Source organism: Leptomonas pyrrhocoris (genome assembly GCF_001293395.1).
Source record: "Leptomonas pyrrhocoris isolate H10 chromosome Unknown, whole genome shotgun sequence".
NCBI classification, from domain to species: Eukaryota; Euglenozoa; class Kinetoplastea; order Trypanosomatida; family Trypanosomatidae; genus Leptomonas; species Leptomonas pyrrhocoris.
In genome coordinates, this window is record NW_015438370.1 from 361,794 (window position 1) to 380,194 (window position 18,401).

General features: G+C 59.5%; 4 protein-coding genes across 4 annotated transcripts; all 4 read left to right on the forward strand.

Moving 5' to 3' along the window:
- Nucleotides 1-520: 520 nt before the first annotated feature.
- ABB37_06411 (hypothetical protein) lies at nucleotides 521-2,674 on the forward strand (the record flags this gene model as incomplete). The annotated part of the gene is made up of 1 exon (XM_015804721.1): nucleotides 521-2,674. The coding sequence occupies exon 1, from the start codon at nucleotides 563-565 to the stop codon at nucleotides 2,672-2,674; it is 2,112 nt and encodes a 703-aa protein (XP_015656699.1). The 5' UTR covers nucleotides 521-562.
- A 438-nt stretch (nucleotides 2,675-3,112) lies between these two features.
- On the forward strand, nucleotides 3,113-8,798 carry ABB37_06412 (hypothetical protein; the record flags this gene model as incomplete). The annotated part of the gene is made up of 1 exon (XM_015804722.1): nucleotides 3,113-8,798. The coding sequence occupies exon 1, from the start codon at nucleotides 3,336-3,338 to the stop codon at nucleotides 8,796-8,798; it is 5,463 nt and encodes a 1,820-aa protein (XP_015656700.1). The 5' UTR covers nucleotides 3,113-3,335.
- A 983-nt stretch (nucleotides 8,799-9,781) lies between these two features.
- On the forward strand, nucleotides 9,782-10,577 carry ABB37_06413 (hypothetical protein; the record flags this gene model as incomplete). The annotated part of the gene is made up of 1 exon (XM_015804723.1): nucleotides 9,782-10,577. Exon 1 carries the CDS (start codon nucleotides 10,149-10,151, stop codon nucleotides 10,575-10,577), a length of 429 nt encoding a protein of 142 aa, XP_015656701.1. The 5' UTR covers nucleotides 9,782-10,148.
- Nucleotides 10,578-11,153: 576 nt separating this feature from the next.
- Nucleotides 11,154-17,871, forward strand: ABB37_06414 (hypothetical protein; the record flags this gene model as incomplete). The annotated part of the gene is made up of 1 exon (XM_015804724.1): nucleotides 11,154-17,871. Exon 1 carries the CDS (start codon nucleotides 11,776-11,778, stop codon nucleotides 17,869-17,871), a length of 6,096 nt encoding a protein of 2,031 aa, XP_015656702.1. The 5' UTR covers nucleotides 11,154-11,775.
- Between the last annotated feature and the right edge of the window lie 530 nt (nucleotides 17,872-18,401).

Consider the following 18,401-nt stretch of genomic DNA (forward strand, 5'->3'; position numbering starts at 1 on the left):
GCGGCTGATACAACCCGCTGAAACACACTCACACACACAGGGAAGTCAAAAGCTGATGTTGCGGCAGCGTTCGTCCATGGAGTGCTGTAGATGCTTCTTCTTTTCTCCGTTAGAAAATTGTCTTCGTTTTGGAATCGTAGGCAAACGGATTCCCAGGCTGCAAAGCAAAATATCTGCACGGTCCCTTATCTTTCACCCCCCTACTACACACACACACACACACACACTTGCGTTGCTTAAAGTACTACTAATGATAATGAATTTTTACCGGGTAGTTCTTCCTTGCTTGGAGCAGCAACGGCGCACATGCACGCACAAGCTCACTATAAAGGCAAGAATGAATGAACGCAGCTTTTCATTCTACCATGGCCGACTGAAAGGGGAAAAAGAGATTCCGCAATTACCCAACTTCCCCCGTTTCTCTGCGTGAGCTCCTTATCTCGTTTCTCTGTTGCTAACTATTTATTTCCTTTATTCGAATTCCTCCTCATCGCTCTTGTTCTACATTTCACATCACAACAGCTGTTCTTTTCTTGATTTTCTCAATACTCCGTCTGCACAGATGTCGACCACGCGCAGACTCGCCTCTCTGCATTGCCTGCGGTGGGTGGAGTCGCACGAGGCACACCGTCGTCTATTGCGTGTCTTTACCACCTCCCCTCCCCATCCCTACGTCCGCCCAGTTCCCTTGCAGACCGGCGAGGTGGTCACCCGCGTCGCGCCCAGTCAGCGCATACCTGGGCTGCGTGGCGTGTATCTGACGAAGGCGGTGAAGAAGTTTCATCCCATTGAGGTGCTGCCCACCGCGGCCGCGGCCACGGCCACTGCCTTGACGTCTTCCGCTTCTGCATCTCAAGGACCGTACGCAAGCAGCTGCTCGTCTTCTAGCTCAACCCGCGCAGCAGCCGTGGAGGACACCACAACGTTGGGGAGTGGCCGCCCTGCTGACGCGGTCACGCTGGCGCCGCCGCTGGTGTTAAACCTCGCCTTTGCACCCCGCCATCACATCTCCCTTCGTCGCTTTCTGGCTCTACGACACATGTTCAGCTCGTCCGCCTACTTACAGGTCGCAACGGAGCGCGGGTGGTACCTCATCGAACCAAGTTCTGCCGCGCCGCTCTGCGCGGACCTCGCGGGACTGCAGAGGTGGGTTCGTGTGCACCATCGCCGCTATCTTGAGCACCGCTCTGCTTCTTCTTCCTCCTCCTGTTTCGTCCACAAAGATAAAATAAAAACCGGTAAAGGAAGTGTTGCGGCCGTCGAACAGGCGCGTGTGTCGTCGCCGAAGGACGCCCGACGTGCGGAGCTGGCCACATGGGAGGCTGCTCTGGATAACGGTGCGGAGCTGACGGCGGCGCAGCTGCGTGCCTTGGCGGACAAGGAAAGGAAGGCCAGTGCGGAACAGGAGAACGAAGACGGTAATGATGATGATGATGACACGGGAGACGATGAGCTTGGCGGCGACGGTTCCGCTAACGTCCACGGCTCTTCTGCCCTCCAGGAAGAGGAATCGCACGCGGCAGCTGGCGATGCCGCTTTCGGAAGCGCGACAGCGACAACAAGGGCAGCGGCCGCCTCCGCACCGCAACTCAAGATCGTCCCCCCTCTCATCACGGAGGCCCACCTTTTTGAGATTAACGACGGCGTCGTGTGGGAGTTGCCGGCGTCCGATGACCTGGCCAACCACGACTACTGGAAAGATCACCGTCAGCGCATGACCCTGTACGAGAGCACCGGCGACGCCGACGCAGCAGAGCAGCGAGAGGCGCTGCTGCGCACCATTCGCAGCGATCCACGAGCGCAGACGTGCACCGAGCAGCAGTTATACGCCGCCGCGGAGGCTCTCTTTCAAACGCTGAAGCAGAAGGCCAACGTGAAGCTCAGCGTCGATGACGAGAGCGGGCTGCTGAGTCTTGTGCCGCTGGTGGACTTGGCGGCAGGCGAGGAGCTGTTCCTCCACTACGGCCGTGAGTGGTGGACGGGCCGCCTTTTATCGTCGTTGCTGCTGGCCGTGTCGGACGAAGAAATGCCACGTATTCGCTGGATTGAGCAGCTCTTTGGGCACTCAACGGACCGAAACGAGCGCTTCCCTTTGTTGATCCCGGCGCATAAGCAGCGCAGGTACACGAAGAACGCGGCGGCGCCACCGCCAAGCGCACGCCGAAGCAAAAGGCACAACCGTGGTGCAAACAAGGATCACACTCGCGATGGTGGGGAAGTTGAAGCCGCTGTCGACGACAACTCTCGTGCCTCGTGCGCCTCCTCCTCCTCCGCTCCTGCAATCCAACACGGCCCTCTCGTGCTGTACAACACCGTTACACGCGGCAAGGCGACGGATGCGGCGGTGCTGGCCTATGCAATTCGCCGCAGCTGTGTGGAGCAGGCCTTCTTTGACCGACTTGTGCTGGGCGACCCTGCGCGAGGCGTACCGCCCGTCTTTCGCGCGTCGGCGCCGGATGCGGAGGTGCCGATGCGGGTGGTACGGAAAGCGCTGCTGGCATCCCTACGTGGGGTGCGGGAGGGAGGAGGAGGAGAGGCGTTGGCGGCGGGGCTGAGCGGTGGTGCGGGGGACTCGGCCGCTGCGAAGCTGCCGGAAAGAGACGCAGTGAGTGGCCAGAGGAGCCGCCTCAGCGAGCACGACGAGGACGATGGCAATGACGTCTTCAGTGTTTGATGCCATCCAATATATATATATAACGTTGGTGTACTCCTCTGATTCTACGCAGCAGCGGGTCCGACCCCCTCCACCCCTCTACACACGTTTTGCCGGTGTGATCTGATTTCTTTCTTCCCCCCTTTTTCTTTTGGGCATCTTCACATCAGCAAGAAGCATTCCAATGCTCCGTCAATAACAACCAAAGTAGCACGAAACATAATTGAACTGATAAAGCGAGTGCAGTGCAAGAAGAAGAAGAAAACCCACGTTGTGAGTAACAAATCAGGTAGGCGTTCAAGGGAGAGACGGACAAACGAATGATGCGTGCTCCACACGTGCCAGCTATGCAGTTCACCAATCTCTGTTTTCAGCCCTCTAAGTCATTTGCCCTGCTCTCCCCGACATTCCTTTTTATCGACCAACTCCGTATCGATCTGAATCCTTTCTACGGCCACTAGGTGGTGTTTTCGTGTCACCAACGTGCGCCTACTCAGCATCGCTCGCCTCGTTTGCTGAAAAAGGAAAGGAAGGAACAGCAACGGAAAAAAAGAGATTATATCGTCAAACATCTTCATTATTATTATTATTCTATATTTTTATTTGACATCCCCGTGAACAGGTCTCGTCGAGCGTGCGAGAACAGCTGCCCACAGAAAGAGGAGAGGACGAGCAAAGGAAGATGCAGGTGCGCTTCTACCACAACATCATCAAAGGCCAGCCGGGCCCGGCGCGGACGCAGGCCATCTGCTTCTCGCCGAACAACAAACGGCTCGCCATCGCCGACGCCACTCGCCACATCCAACTCTTCGATGAGCAGGGCGAGCGTCGCGACAAGTTTCCCACCAAGCCGGCCTCCGACAAAGGGGGGCGCGGCTACGTGGTCACCGGGCTTGCCTTCTCGCCTGACAGCACGCTGCTCGCCGTCGCGCAGTCCGACTCGATCGTCTTCGTCTACCGCCTGGGGGCGGAGTGGGGAGAAAAGAAGGCGATTCGGCACAAGCTCTCGCAGACGGCGCCCGTCACCTGTGTCGCGTGGCCCAACACGTCGTCGCAGGGCATCGAGATCGTCACCTTCGCCACCCTCGACGGGAGTGTGCGGGTCGGGATGCTGAAGGCGAACAAGTCGCACGTGCTGTACTCCCACGAGCACCCAGCCGTGTCCATGTGCACGAGCCGCGACAACAACAAGATCCTCACCGGCCACCTTGATGGCGCGGTGTTCCAGTACGTGTTCGAGGCCTCCGACGACGGGGCGGAGGTGGCGGGGGCGAAGCGGCTTTTCACGCACAGCTGTGTCCCCTACATGCTGGCGTGGGCCGAGAACATTTGCTGTGCCGGTCCCGACTGCACCGTCCGCTTCTACAACCCACGCGGCGGGCAGAAGCCGCAGACGCTGACCTACGATGCCCGAAACATCGGCTCCTTCACGGGTGGGGTGTGCAACCCAAGCGGGCAGGCGGTCGCCATCGCGGGCCGGGGGCACATCCGCGTCTTTGACTTCAACACCCGCGCCCGCAAGTGGGAGGAGGGGGTGGTGCTCGACCTGCCGCACAGCGAGGGCTTCAGCGCGATGCAGTGGAAGCGCGACGGCAGCCGCCTCGTCACCGGGTCCACCACCGGCTCGGTGGATATGTTTGACTGCTGCCTGCGTCGCTACCGCGTGCGCGGGGCCTACGAGTTCACCTACGTAAGCCACAGCCAAGTCATCGTGAAGCGACTGGCGACGGGCACGCGGCTCGTCTTGCAGTCGTACATGGGTTTTGAGGTACAGAAGGTGAACGTGTACCAGGATCGCTACCTCGTCGCCCACACCTCCGCGACGCTGCTGCTGGGCGACTTGGTCTCGCACAAGCTGAGCGAGGTGCCTTGGCAGCTCAGCGGGCGTGAGAAGTTCGTATTTGACAACGAGCAGATTTGCATGGTCTTCAACGTGGGCGAGCTGTGCTTGATTGAGTACGGCAAGAACATGATCCTCGGCACGTGCCGCACGGAGGAGCGCAACGCCCACCGCATCAGCGTCCGCGTGTTTAACCCGCTTGCGTGCGATGCTATTGCGGCTGGCGCTGGTGGTGGGGGCGGCGGCAACGCTGTGGGTGCTGGCAGGAGTGGAGATGGACAGCGGCGTGAGGTGGACACGACGACGAGCCCGCCCACCACGCCGTCTCCCGTGACGATCAGCGGAGGCGGCGGCGGTGTGGTGGCCACCGGCCTCGACGCAGAGAACACCCGCTGCGTCATCGCGTACCTCATCGACCGTCAAACGATCCAGATTGACGACTTGAAGAGCGGCGTCTCCATTGCCCGTGTGGCGCACTCGGCCAAGATTGATTGGCTCGAGCTGGACTTCCGCGCGTCAAGGCTGCTCTTCCGCGACAAGCAGCACCAGCTCTTCCTGTACGAGATCGCCTCCCAGCAGCGCTCGACCTTGCTCAGCTACTGCACCTACGTTCAGTGGGTACCGCGGAGTGATGTGGTGGTCGCGCAGAGCCGGTTGGAGCTCTGCGTGTGGTACAACATCGAGTCGCCGGATCGCGTCACCATCGTGCCGATCCGAGGTGAGGTGGAGGGCATCGAGCGCGGAAATGCGAAGACGGAGGTGATTGTGGACGAGGGCGTCAGCACCGTCGCCTACGCGTTGGATGAGTCCTTGATTGAGTTTCGCGCGGCGATGGAGGAGCACGATTTGGACCGGGCGTGTGACTTGCTGGAGCGCACCGCACAGACCCCCGGCACCGAGGTCATGTGGAGCACGCTGGCGGAGGTCTCGTTGCAGGACATGAAGCTGTTCATCGCGGAGCGCTGCTACGCCGCCCTCGGCAACGTCGCGAAGGTCAATGCGCTGCAGCACATTCATGAGCTCGCCGCGGCGGCCAGTAAGGAGAGCGGCGGGGCGACTACGGGCTACGAGCACTACACCGTGCTGGCGGAGCTGTACGTGATGAACCGCGACTTCAAGCGGGCCGAACAGCTCTACTTAGAGAACGGGCGCGTGGAGGATGCAATCCGCATGTGGGAGGAGATGAACCGCTTCGACGAGAGCCTGGCCATCGCGGAATCGCGCGGCCTGGACGACGTAGCGAACCGCCGCGCGCGCTACTTCGCCTGGCTGATGGAGACGCGGCAGTACGAGATGGCGGGTGAGATGCGGGAGCGCGACGGCAAGTTCATCGACGCGATCAACCTCTACCTGCGTGGTGGCACCCCTGCGCGTGCGGCGCAGGTGGTCTCGGCGAACAACTTGAAGCCGGAGCAGCAGCTGCTCGAGGCAATCGCCGCGGCCCTCTTCAAGGCACAGGTCTTCGAGGCAGCCGGCGACTTCTTCGACAAGCTGCACATGACGGATCGCGCCATTGACGCGTACAAGCGCGGCCACGCCTTCAGCCGGGCGGTGGAGTACACGAAGGTCGCCGCGCCGCAGCAGGTGGTCGCGCTGGAGGAGGCGTGGGGCGACTACTTGGTCTCGCAGAAGCACGTCGACCAGGCAATCAATCACTACAACGAGGCAGGCAAGTACGCCAAGGCGGTGAAGGCGGCGCTCGACTCGCGGCAGTGGAGCAAGGCGGCGTCCATCTTGGATACGCAGAACACCAACCTTGGCACGGCGGCTGAGGGCGCGGACGGGGAGGCCGCCCCGGTGGACGCGGCGACCAAGGCGGCCTATCAGCGCATCGCCCACCACTACGAGGAGATCCACCAGTACGCCGAGGCGGAGAAGTTCTACATCAAGGCCGGTGCGGTGAACGCGGCGGTGGATATGTATAGCCGAGCTGGGATGGCGGACCACATGTACCGCGTCGCGCAGCGCCACCTCCCGCAGGAGAAGCTCGTCGAGCTCTTTGTGAGCCAGGCGAAGCAGCTCGAGACGAAGGGCGACTACGCCGGTGCGGAACGGATTTATCTCAAGGTGAACGACGTCGACGGGGCAATTATGATGTACCGCAAGAACCGCGACTACACGAACATGATGCGCCTGGTGCAGGCCTACCGCGCTGGCTACCTGCTGCAGACCCACCTCGCCCTCGGTGCGCAGTTCCAAAAGGAAGGCAACCTCAAGTCGGCCGAGACGCACTTCATTGCCGGCAAGGATTGGAGCCGGGCGGTGTCCATGTACCGCGATAAAGATCTGTGGGATGACGCGGTGCGTGTGGCGAAGGTGCACGGCGGTGCCAACGCGGCGAAGCAGGTCGTGGTGTCGCGCGCCTTGGTGATGGACGGGGAGGAAGGCGTGCGTCTGTTGTCGAAGTTCAACCTGGTCGAGGCCGGCATCGACGCCGCCATCGACGCGACGAAGTTCGATCTGGCGCTGCAGTGGGCGCAGCTGGCCCAGCCGGCCAAGGTGCCCTACGTCTACCTCAAGTACGCGATGCACTACGAGGACCAGGGCGACTTCCGCATGGCCGAGGACGCCTTCATCAAGGCCGGCAAGCCGCGCGAGGCCATTGACATGTACGTCCACCAGCACGACTTCTCGGCGGCAATGCGGGTGGCGGAGAACTACGACAGCTCCGCGACGGCTGCCATCTGCGCCGCAAACGGACGGGTCTGCTTTCAGCAGGGCAACTACAAGGAGGCGGAGGCGTTGTTCCTGCGCGCCAACGCGCCGGAGACGTTCCTGAAGATGTGCGTCGATGCTCACATGTTCACCGAGGCGCAGCGCGTTGCGCGGGAGTACTGTCCGGAGATGCAGGGCGATGTGGCGAAGCGCATGGCCCTCAACTCGAACGACCCACAGAAGGCTGGCGCGGTGCTGGAGGAGAACAACGAGTACCAGCTCGCCATCGACACCTACCTCGGCGCGACGCCCGACACGGTGCCCGACCCGACCACGCTCGCCAATCTGTGGGTGCGTGCGGTGAAGGTGGCACAGAAACACGCGCGCAACCTTCTGCAGGAGGTGCTGAAGACGGCGGTGGACAAGCTGAAGGCGGCGCAGCGCTTCGTCGAAGCTGGCAAGTGCCTGGAGGACTGCGAGGATTACAAGACGGCGATCAACATGTACGTGCAGGCCCGCAAGTTCGATCTGGCCGAGTCGCTGGCGCGGCGCGTGAGCCCCGAGTTGGAAGACTACGTCAAGCGCGCCATTGTGCAGGATAGCATCGCCGGCGGCAGCATGAAGAACGCGCAGGTGGTGGAGGAGATGGACCCGGAGGCGGCGCTAAAGGCGTACCTCGACAAGGCCGACTTTCCGAACGCGCTGCGCATGGCAGGGCAGAAGTCGCCCGAGGAGCTGAAGTACGTGGCGGGCCTGCAGGTGCAACACTTACTCCGGCAAGGTGACCCGGCGGGGTGCCTCGAGGCACTGTCGAAGAACATGATGGACCCCGACGACTTCCGCTTCTACGACACCTGGGTCACGCTGGCGCAGAAGGTGATCGAGCTGTTGCCCTCCGACACGCTGCCGGTCCAAACCTTGCACGAGGGCCTGGTGAGGGTGCTCGACAGCATGGGGCGCTCTGGCCAGAAGTCAGAGGACATCGCCAAGGCCACCGCCGTCACAAGCGTAATTCACATCTACTACATGGCACACCGAATGGAGACGGAGCTGCACCTGCCGGAGTTTGCCGTGCAGCTCATGCTGGGCTTGCCTCGGTGGATTCCGTATGTGGCGCCGGACAAGGCGTTCTACGACGCCGGCATGTCCGCCAAGCGCGTCGGGCTCGAGGGGATGCAGGACATCGCCTTTCTGTATCTCAACCGTGCGCTGGACATCACGGAGCGGATCGAGGACGGCGACACCGACAGCAGCGGGATCGACAACACCGACTTCGACGCGACCGACTTCCCCAAGAACTACCGCCTGCCGAAGGAACCGACGGTGCCGTCCGCGATGATGGAGGAGGTGAACAACTGGGTGCTGACGGTGTCTATCGACAACACCGCCGCGAATGAGGAGCGAACGCTGCCGATGGTGAAGGACCCTGAGAACGGCGAGCCCATGTTCGCCGGCTGCGTTAAGTCCCCGCATACGGGGAAGGTGTACCCCGCCTGTGCGGTGACCGGCTACGGCGTGACCGGTGGTGGTCTGACGAAGTGTCCGTCGTGCCAGCGGGCGGCGAACCAGGCCGATTGGAACAAGTTCGTCTTGACGGCGAAACAGTGCCCGTGGTGCGGTGCCGCCGCCAGCCCCAACTTCAAGGCCTGAGAAAAGAAATCGCAGTGAGAGAAAAGGGAAATCCAAATGGTGCGTAAAGGATTCCGAAGAAGAAGAACGATGGCGATGGTCGGAGTGGCTCGCTGGGACTGCCTCCCTCCCCTTCTTTTGTGTTCTTTCCCTCCACCTCACAGACAGGTCCCCCCTTCCCCGTTGCGTCTCTGTGCAGAAACTTTCTCTCTTTCTCTCAAGGCACACTTTTCGATGTATTCAATGTAACAAGCAAACCGAGTGAACGTCCTTCCTTATTGTTTTTCTCCTTTTACGGATCACAAGTATCGCGGCTGGCTGATATAGATTCTTTTCCCTTGCTGATCCCGTCACGATGGTGATGTGTGTTGCGCGTGCTCTTGCGTTTTTGGTCTTCCTTCTGTTTAGAGTGTCTTTTCGTGATGCCATGTGCTAACTGAGTGATTTTATTATTATTTTTCTTCTCATGTTGGCTGCGGTGACGATGACGATGATGATGATGCGTTCTTCCTCGTGACGTTGCGGGAGGGACGTGCGTGTTGCTGTGTCGTCCTCTTTCACTTATTTCTCGTCCATCTGTTTGTTTGTTCGCTTCGCATGTTCACATCATCACCGGCTCCCTCCCTCCGCCCTTCAAGAGGTACAAATCTATATCTTTATCGATATCAATATCTATATGGATGCTCTTTACGTGAATGCTCAGGAATGTCGCTGCCGAGCTATGGTCACTAGAGGCCTCCTAGCTTCACCCACCTCCCACCACCACTACCACAAGAAGAGCTTTCTGCATGAAAAGCGCGCTCAACAACCGAGAGAGAAGGGGATACAGAAAGGAAGTGTTACTCGTCATGTGGCGAGAGCTCGGCGTGTTACTTCTTATTATTATTTTCCACTCCGCTCTTTCATTCAGCTGACCCAAGCGTTTCTCGTATTCTCGTCTTTCCCTCTTCTGTTTTTCTGCTTTTCTTTTATTTTGGGCTGAACCCCAACGGTGGCGCACGCGAAGCACGTCGTACACCAGCGTCCTCCGCCTCGGCGATCCGGATAGCACCGCGACCGACTGTAGTACGCCCCCCTTTTCTGGTTAAGCCGAAGTATTCACCGCTGCTGTGATAGTAGTTAGCGTAGTTCACATATCGATATATATATATATATATATATTGCATCTTTCTTAGGCGGCAAATCTGTCGTAACCGACAAACAACACCCCATCATTGAAGCAGGGAAATTATTTGCTTTCAAATCTTCTAGTTAGGTAGCCTCCTGCGCTTTACCGTGTGGGCCTCTTCTCCAATCATCATCTGGCTTCTTGTTTTTTCAAACAAATATATAGTTTTTATCACCGTCCTCGTAAGACTCAGACAAGGCAGGATGGTCCGCTATGTGCAGCGCCCGTGGTACTCGCCACTCGGCCTCATGGCCACCAACACGCCGTCCTACGTCTGGTTCATGTGTGCGTCGGCCGTCATCGCCGTCTTCCCATTTCGCTACCAAATATCGGAGTACTTCGAGCGTCAGCACGCTGGCCCGCACGTGGAGCTGCGCCACAAGGCGGTTAAGTACTACTCGGAGATGGAGCGCATGCACCGTCGTCAGGCGCTGGTGAACTTAGACAACATGCAGGACGACAACGCACCACACCGCCTCAGTGCGTCCATGGCGGTGGACTCGCTGAAGACGGGCGACCTCGATCAGGAGTACAACTACTGGTACGCCCACGCACGGGACGCTGCGCGGGCGGAGAAGTTGATGATTGAGATTCGCGAGTTGAAGGCGAAGATAGCCGCCGAGAGTGCGTAATCAATTGGTGACGAAGGGAGGAGGGAGCGACAAATACCTTCTTCTTTCCTGCTCTGCCTCTTTGGAGAGTGTTAGCGGCGCGGCTTAGCTCGTCTGTTGCACCTCGTGTTCTATAGTGCAATGCAGCCCCTCCCTCCCCCTCTCTTCTCTGCTTTTCTTCGCCCACTTGCTTTGCACCTCTTCTGTTTCGTCTGCGGTGGAGTGGTGGAGGAGAGTTGCTTGCTGATAGTAGCATCAAGAAAAGAAGAGGAACATCATGAATATATGAAAGCACACGAAGTACACCACGACGTTATTGTGAGGAAAACGTTGTCGGCCTGAAGCCGCACTGGCCCTTTCGACTCGTCTCGCAAGCTATGCAGCCGATTGAAGGTGAGTTGCCCTATCCCACCACCAAAAAGAAACACCGATTCAAGCATCAAGTGATGCTGTGGTGCTCACGGTGTTGGCCGCCTTGTCGTGGATGTGTGACGTGCTCCTCTACTCTTCCTCCTCTCGTCACCTTCTTTTCTTTCTTCTTCTTCTCCCACGGTGACGGCTCTACCATCACCATCTATTTCGCCACCGCTCTGCTGCAGCAGCGGGGTGACGTGAAGGCTTCAAAGCGACCTTTACATCACGCTTCACCTCCAGTTTTCTTCTGTCTCCCTTTTTCTTTTCTATCTTGGTGGTTGGCGCTGTCAGGATCGAAGAGCCAAAGAAAAGCACGTAGCTACATTGAGCTGCTGCGCGCGCGTCCGTTTGTCGGAGACGGATGATCTGACGTGTGTGTGCCGTGCAGCCCCGTGAAGTTGCATCCAAGCACACACACACATACACACACGTATACATTACGCATTCATAGAGCCAGTAACCTGTCTTTCATTGCTGCTATTTCTGTTTTTCCTAGATCGTTGTGGCAGTAGCCCATTTTTCATACACTTTTCTGTCCTCCCTTTTAAGGGGCGCTAGAAGCATCGTTATTCATAGATGCACAAGGCACATCCCGCACCACCTTGACCTGGTTCTCTGATTTAAAGCACCCCCCCCCCCTCGATTCTGACGACTCTAACAAGACACATACAAACTGTAAAAGAAAAGAGGAGTCACGCCTAACTTCGATATTTCACAGTCGTGCCTGCACCTTCGAAAATAGAAGGAGGGTAAGGCATATAGCAAAAACCAACAACCAAGCAACACACGTGCTGTGTGCAGCTCCATGCATCACTATGACGCTCCATTTTTGCTGACCTCGACGCCGTCGTCGATCGCCTTCATGTCGCCATCTGCAGCCAACGCGGAATCCGTCCGCTGGACCGGCACACACGTGGACGACGAGGTGACTGTAGCGACAGCAGCACCACCGTCATCGTCGTCATCATCGTCACCGCCTTTTCTTGCTCCGCTGCTCTCTTTTAAGGCTGCGTCGTCACTTTCCCACACCGCTGCTTCGCACCGCTCCGTTGATCCCTACGAGGTGTGCAGGTGCGAACTGGATCAATTTTTGGAACTGCAAGACGAGCAGGTCGAGTTGGTGCGACAGCTGCAAGACGCGCTGCGCGTGGGTGTCAGCCCCTTGGCTTCTGCGTCGTCTGCAGATAGCCACAACGCGGAGAACGTTCCTCCTGGCCCTGCCCAACGACTACTACTACCGTCTCGAAGGAACAGCAAGGCTCGCAAAGGCACCACACCAGGAGGTGGTGATCAACACAGCGACGGTGCAAACGTGGCCCCGCCATCGTCCATTGTCCATCGTCTGCACGTACTACAGCATGAGTCGACGGAGCTCGCCAGCACGCGCTGCTTTCCTGCGCTGAAGCATCTCCTCTCCGCGTTTGAGTCGTACTGGAGTTGGAAGCGCACGCACATGCAGTGCGATAATGACGTGGCGGAAAGCGAAGGAGGAGGAGGCGGTGCGCAGTCGCGGCAAGGAAGATCGAATCAAAGATTGGACGTGAGCATGAAAGAGAGCGATAGTCGCGGAGAGCGTAAGAAGGACAGCTTTCCTCTTTCCGCTGCCGAAGCGTCAGCATCGTCGCTGCGTGCGCGCTACGACCACGTTGTCCGCGTGCGCGATGAATTGGAGAGCTTTCTGCAGCTGCACACCGAGGCCGTGCGCGCCCTGCCGCCGTACCTCCACCAATGGACGCTTCCAGAAATGACCACACCGCAGGAGTCACGACACACGTCCTCCATTCCGCAGTTCTACCTCTACGTAGAGGAGCTGCTGGAGGTGACGCAGACGGCCCGACACGTGGCGCGCCTTTTGCAGACGGCGTTGACTGCGTTGTGTCGCCCATCGCCGCGAAGAGTTCAACGGAGTCCGCGTCCGCCGTATCATCCACGAGCAGGCGAACTCAGCGTTGACGGTGTCAGCAAGGGTGACGGCAGAGACGAAGGAGTCGATTTCTCAACCCGACCGGCGCTGTCTGTCCACACGGGTGGTCAGCCTTTTCAAAGCAAAAGCAGCAGCTGCAGCAACGGTAAGGAGGTCAGCGGTTCCGTGGCGCGTAATCATGGTCGGCCTTCGACGTCTTCACCGGGCACAAAGCAGACGAAAAGTCCAAGTCCGCGTACCCCCTCCAGTCAACGAGCAGCAGCAGCGCAACAAGAGTCCCCTTCTACCGCAGCGGACGATGCTCTTGTCACTCCCAACGACCACAGTTATCTAAAAGACGACAACGCGTGGGTGGGAGTGCTTTCCCCCCTCACACCGCCACCGCCACCGAATTCCAGTGTCCCTGCTCATCTGGCTGTAGGGACCGACGCAACGCCATCGTCACCAGACTCGTCCCCTCCTCTGCCGATGTCGGCGCCTGACCAGCAGGATTCACTGCACCGACAACGGCACCGTCATCATCATCATCGCTGCCGCGCGCAGGACGGAGAGCCCGTATTCCTGTCCGCCACCCCCACGCCAACGGCTGCTCTGTTCGATGCGGCGGCGTCGCCTTCGCCCTCCCCAACCGCCACCGTCTCCGTTTCTCCGATGACGGCGGTGCGTCGCGGCGGTCCGAAGGATACGACGACCGCGGACGTGGAGGGATGCAGGGACGACGGCGACGGCGCTGGTGGTGGTCGCTCTCGTGCAGCCTCCCTCGCCAACGCGTCCTCCTACGCAAAGAGCAGCAGTACGGCGGCCTCGACGCCGTCACCGCCTCTTTCCTGGTCGGCGAGGTTTGTATCGGCGGCTGTATCCCCCGCCCCCGCCGCGCGGACACTCGCGGACGGGAAGCGTAACGCGGAGAGACGCACCACTGCTAACGGCAGCGGCGACACGCGGTCACTTTTGCCTGAGTTGGCATCCGCGCAGGGTGACGAGGTGGAGGTGGAGGTGGTAGTAGAGGAGGGCACTGCGCTTCTTCACGAGCAACGCGAACCGACAAACACCTTCGGGCGAGGAAGCGCAAAGCGTAGCGACATGGAGACTGCTGTTGCGGCTGCTGCCGCTGCGGTGTTCTTTTCATCTGACGGACGGCGCTCCGCCTCTCCCCGCTCACCGTCCATCTCCAACGCCTACACGCGTGCTGCGGAGTGGAGTAGAAGTCGTTCCTCTGTGTCGATGGAACGCAGTATCCCACGAGGAAGGAGCGGCGTGAGAGCAGAGGAGGTAGAGGTGGAAGTGGGAGAGTCTGCTGCGGGCAGCGTCGGCCGTGCGGCGTCGATACCGTCGTTTTTATGGCCGCAATTGGCTGCGACGGCTGCTGCTGCAGAGGGCGGAGGTGGCGCGGGGAGGCAACGGACACCGTCGGAGCAGCGAAGCGAAGCGGAGGAGGTCTCAGGAAACGAGAAGGAGCAAGATGATTTATTCTTCACGAGCAACGGCGAGTCAGGCACCGTGCTCGCTCCCACTTCCGCACCAACGGGCGTCGACAACGGTGATTTCTACACGTCCTCCTCGAAGCTTCAAACGGAAAGGGAGGCGAAGCCGCTTTCACCGTCTCCGGAGAAGGCGGCAACAGCTTTCCCTTCCCGCTCCGCATCGCAGCCAGACATCCACGCTGACACGCCGACCACCGCACCAACAAAAGACACACGTGTTCTTCATAGCGGCAGCAGCAGCGATAGAGTAGAAGTAGCGGCTCTGGAGAAGGAGGCTGCGGAGATCCAAGCAATGCTGCAGCAGCAGCAGCCCGAGAGGACTGTGAAGCTTCACCGGCCGAGTCGTCGGTCAGCGCCGTCACGATCGTCGGGTGTTGATTCACAAACATCGTCGCCATCTGCCTCCTCTTCCTCCTCTTCGCCTTCCTCCGAAAGACGGCCACGTTCACGCAGCGGCCATCGCAGTCGCCGGTGTCAACGTCGTCATCGTCGTCGTCGCGGCAGCAGCGGCAGCAGCACAAGGGAAGAGAACCGTCATCTCGAGTCTGTCCTGCATCGAGAGCTGGCGACCATCCGAGCAGAGCAACGCCACAGCCTGGAAATGATGCAGCGAGACATGCGCAGAACGCTGGACGAGGTTGTGTCACTCGCTACCACGGCAGCGTCGAGCAGTCGGGCAAGTAGTTGCCACAGCACCGATGTGGAGGCGGAGAAAGCGAAGCTGCACCGCGACGAGGAGCGGGACACGCATGGGGACGAGGGGCGAACAAAGCTAGAGAGGTCAAACGGGAAATTGAACATACAGAGCGGCATATACACCCGCACCGCTTCTCCATCTGATCCGCTTCCGAGTTCTGCGGAGGCGGAGACGGAAGCGGCGGTCCTTCGAGAGTCGCTCGCCGCCGCTCAGGCCCGCGCAGAACGGCTGGAGCAGCGCACCATTCAGTTGAAGAAGCGCCTGTGGCTATCGGAGTTTTCAGGCGACGCCTCAGGGATGAACACGGACAAACGGAGCGCTGCTGCACCTTCCCTAGAAGAAGAAGGCGGCAGCCACCGAGGTCATCTCTCGTTGCGTGACGCCTTCGTGTTTGGCAGCTCGCGGACACCGCAAAGGCAGCGCGACGCATCTCGTGAACGAGACGCCGCCGCAGAGGAGCCGCTGGCGGAGGAAAACGCGTTGCTTTACCTGGTGGACCGCGCTCTTGCGGAACGGCGTGGCAAGCGAGAGGGTGCCGTGCACGTTGACGACGTATACAAGAAGATGAGCGCGCTGCAGACGACACCGCTCAAGGCTTTTTCGTCTTCTTCCCCTTCTCTTCTCACTACTACGTCGCAAGGCGTTACAATGACAGCGACGGCGGAGGCAATTAACGAGCGTACCGGCATTCACGCGTCTCCCTCACCGCTGAAGTGCTTCGACGACGTGGACGACGTGCCATGGCATCAGCGACACACGCAAACCGTTCTCCTACCGGCCGGCCGATCGCCTCGCATTCGACAGCAGCGCGCGTCCATCTTTCAGCGCCTACGCCACAGCGATGACGGCGTGAGCACTACCTTGCTTTCCAATGACGGTGCTGCTGCTGGTCCCGTTCCTGCAGTACGAAAGGAGCTGTCCCAGTTAGGCGGCCCGACGTCTGATAGCAACGGTGAAGAGGGAAGGAGAGGAGAGCCGGCGCTGCTGCACCCGCCACCTCCCGTGCGGCCTCTATCTTCTACAAATGTGGATAATGCAAATAATCCGGCGTCCAGTGGAGCGGCAGCGGCCCTCCGTTCAAGCTCCACACACCCGTACAGCCACTCTACCGACGGCGCACCACCTTACCTGCCTCCTCATGATCTTCGCAGAGCACAGCCTCATCCACCTGTCATGGGTGCAGCCAGCGGCTCTTTGTACTACGCATCCATCTCCAACAGCCACCACGCACCAAGTCCGCCCCATCGTCCAGAGGAGATAAGCGGCACCGCACTACGCGCCGAACAGGTGTTGAAAAACGCAAGGCGACTGCTGCAGAGGCGCAGCGATGCACACACACGCAGCCGCATCATAGCCGAGGATGGCAGCAGCTGTCAAGCAACGGGAGGCGCGTATGCTGTGCCATGTCAAAGTGCAGAGGCTGTGGAAGGGGAAGAGGGACGAGCACCTCTGCGACCGACAGCATCTGTTCCTTATCTTGCCAGCCCATCGTGGCCCATCGCCAGCGAGGGCGACTCTCTTCCCTTTCCTCCTCCTCCTCCGTACACCGCTGTTATGAGAGCGTCGTGCGCTGCGCCACAGCCGCCGGTGCCACCTCCAACGGCAGCGCAGAGCCCGCCTCCACACCCGCATGGCGGTGGGACTGAACAGCGCCGCCGTCCCTCACTCGAGCACTCCCCGCAGCACAGCATGACGATGGCCTTCAACATGGGCAAGTTGCAGTCGCCTTCGAGTGGGGCGCAGTACTTCGGCTACGACGCGTCTCCGTGCTCGGCGGTCGCCTACTCCAGCAGCAAAGCGCCACGCGCGCCCCCGCATCCTCATCATCGCCGCAGTGACGAAGGGACTATCAATGAAGGGTGGCCTGCGGTAGCGGAGACGTACCGTGACGGGGCTGCTATCTCTTCCTCCCCTGCGTCGCACCGCGCTCCATCGCCGAGTAGCGAACGCCGTCCTGAAGAGCGCGTGGACAGCGCGACGTCTCCCATCTCCTCCCCCGTAAGCTCTCGCGAACAGCGTCGTTCAGCTGTAAAGGCGAGCAGTGATGCGCGGACCCATGACGGCTCACGGAGGGCGGTATCTCCATCTCCGTCGCCATCGCTGTCAGCAGCCGATGAGCATTTGCGCCAACTGCGCAGTCGAACTTCCTTGTTGCAGCGCGATGCGTCGACAGGCCAGCGGTCCACGCGTGCGGCACCTTATGGAGCTACGCGCGACGATCGACGAGCTCCATCTTCGAGTTATTCTCAATATGCTGAAGAAGAAGAGAAGAGACATAGAGACGTACCACAGAACGACTTTATTCATCCCCGTCGTCGCAGCAACGACCGACAGATTCGGTGGGAAGGCGAGACGACCGCAGCGTCGAGTCGAACGGCAAGCCGCAACTCGTCCCTGTCATCGCGCGGATCGGCACAGGAGGAACTGCTTGACAAACTAAATCGGCAAGAATCGCTGCTCCAACACGCCTTGGCGCATCTGCGCACGCAACAGCACCAGCTGTGTGACAAGCGAAGCGAGGTGACGAGGCTCGCAGCCGCAAAGCGTCGGTCCGCGGGGCACGGTGGAGCGCCAGCTGCACGTGAGAAGGGGGCGGCGAGAGGTACGAAAGCTAGTACGGTTAACGGTGGTAGTGGTGGTGTTTCGCTCTCACCGCAGCTGGAGAAGTTATCAGAGCTGCTGCAACGCCTCGACGCCGCGAAGGACAAGCTGGCGGAGAAGGAGAGCAGAGTGCAGCAGGCGGTGCGGGCTATTCAGCGGCAGAGGGCAGCTCTCGTGAGTGACGACTTTCTTTGAGCAGGAGGGGCATCGAGAGAGAGAGAAAAAGATGGAGAGAGGTGGAGGTTGAAGGGAAAGGGGCCGGTCTCACTTTGGGGTTTTTCTGATTTTTGGGGTTTTCGCTTGGGCTTGACGTGAGTTACGGCAGATCAACGGCAGATCAACGGGACTCGCCCCACACACCAAAGATGTTAGTGAAGGCGACGCCAAACCCATACAAATTCCCCCTTCCCCATCCAACAATAAAAAGAGGTTATGAATTGGTGCCGCGGTGCAGCGAAAGAGAGAGAGAGAGAGAACAGGGAGGAAGCGACGTTGGAGAAGCGAAAGCGTACTGCTGATGGTCACCTCCATTACAGGAGGGAAAAACAACGTCGCCGTTAAGGGTCGGTTTGACCCTGAACTGCAAAGGCTCGCAGCGCACCCCGATCACTAGTCTGCCGTGCCGTTGGAGCGCGGCAGGCCGCAGGCGCCTCCATCGTTTTCCTTCACGGCGGAGGAGCTAAAAGAAGAAGCGGAGCTTCGTTTTTTTCTTCTCTTTTCTTCTT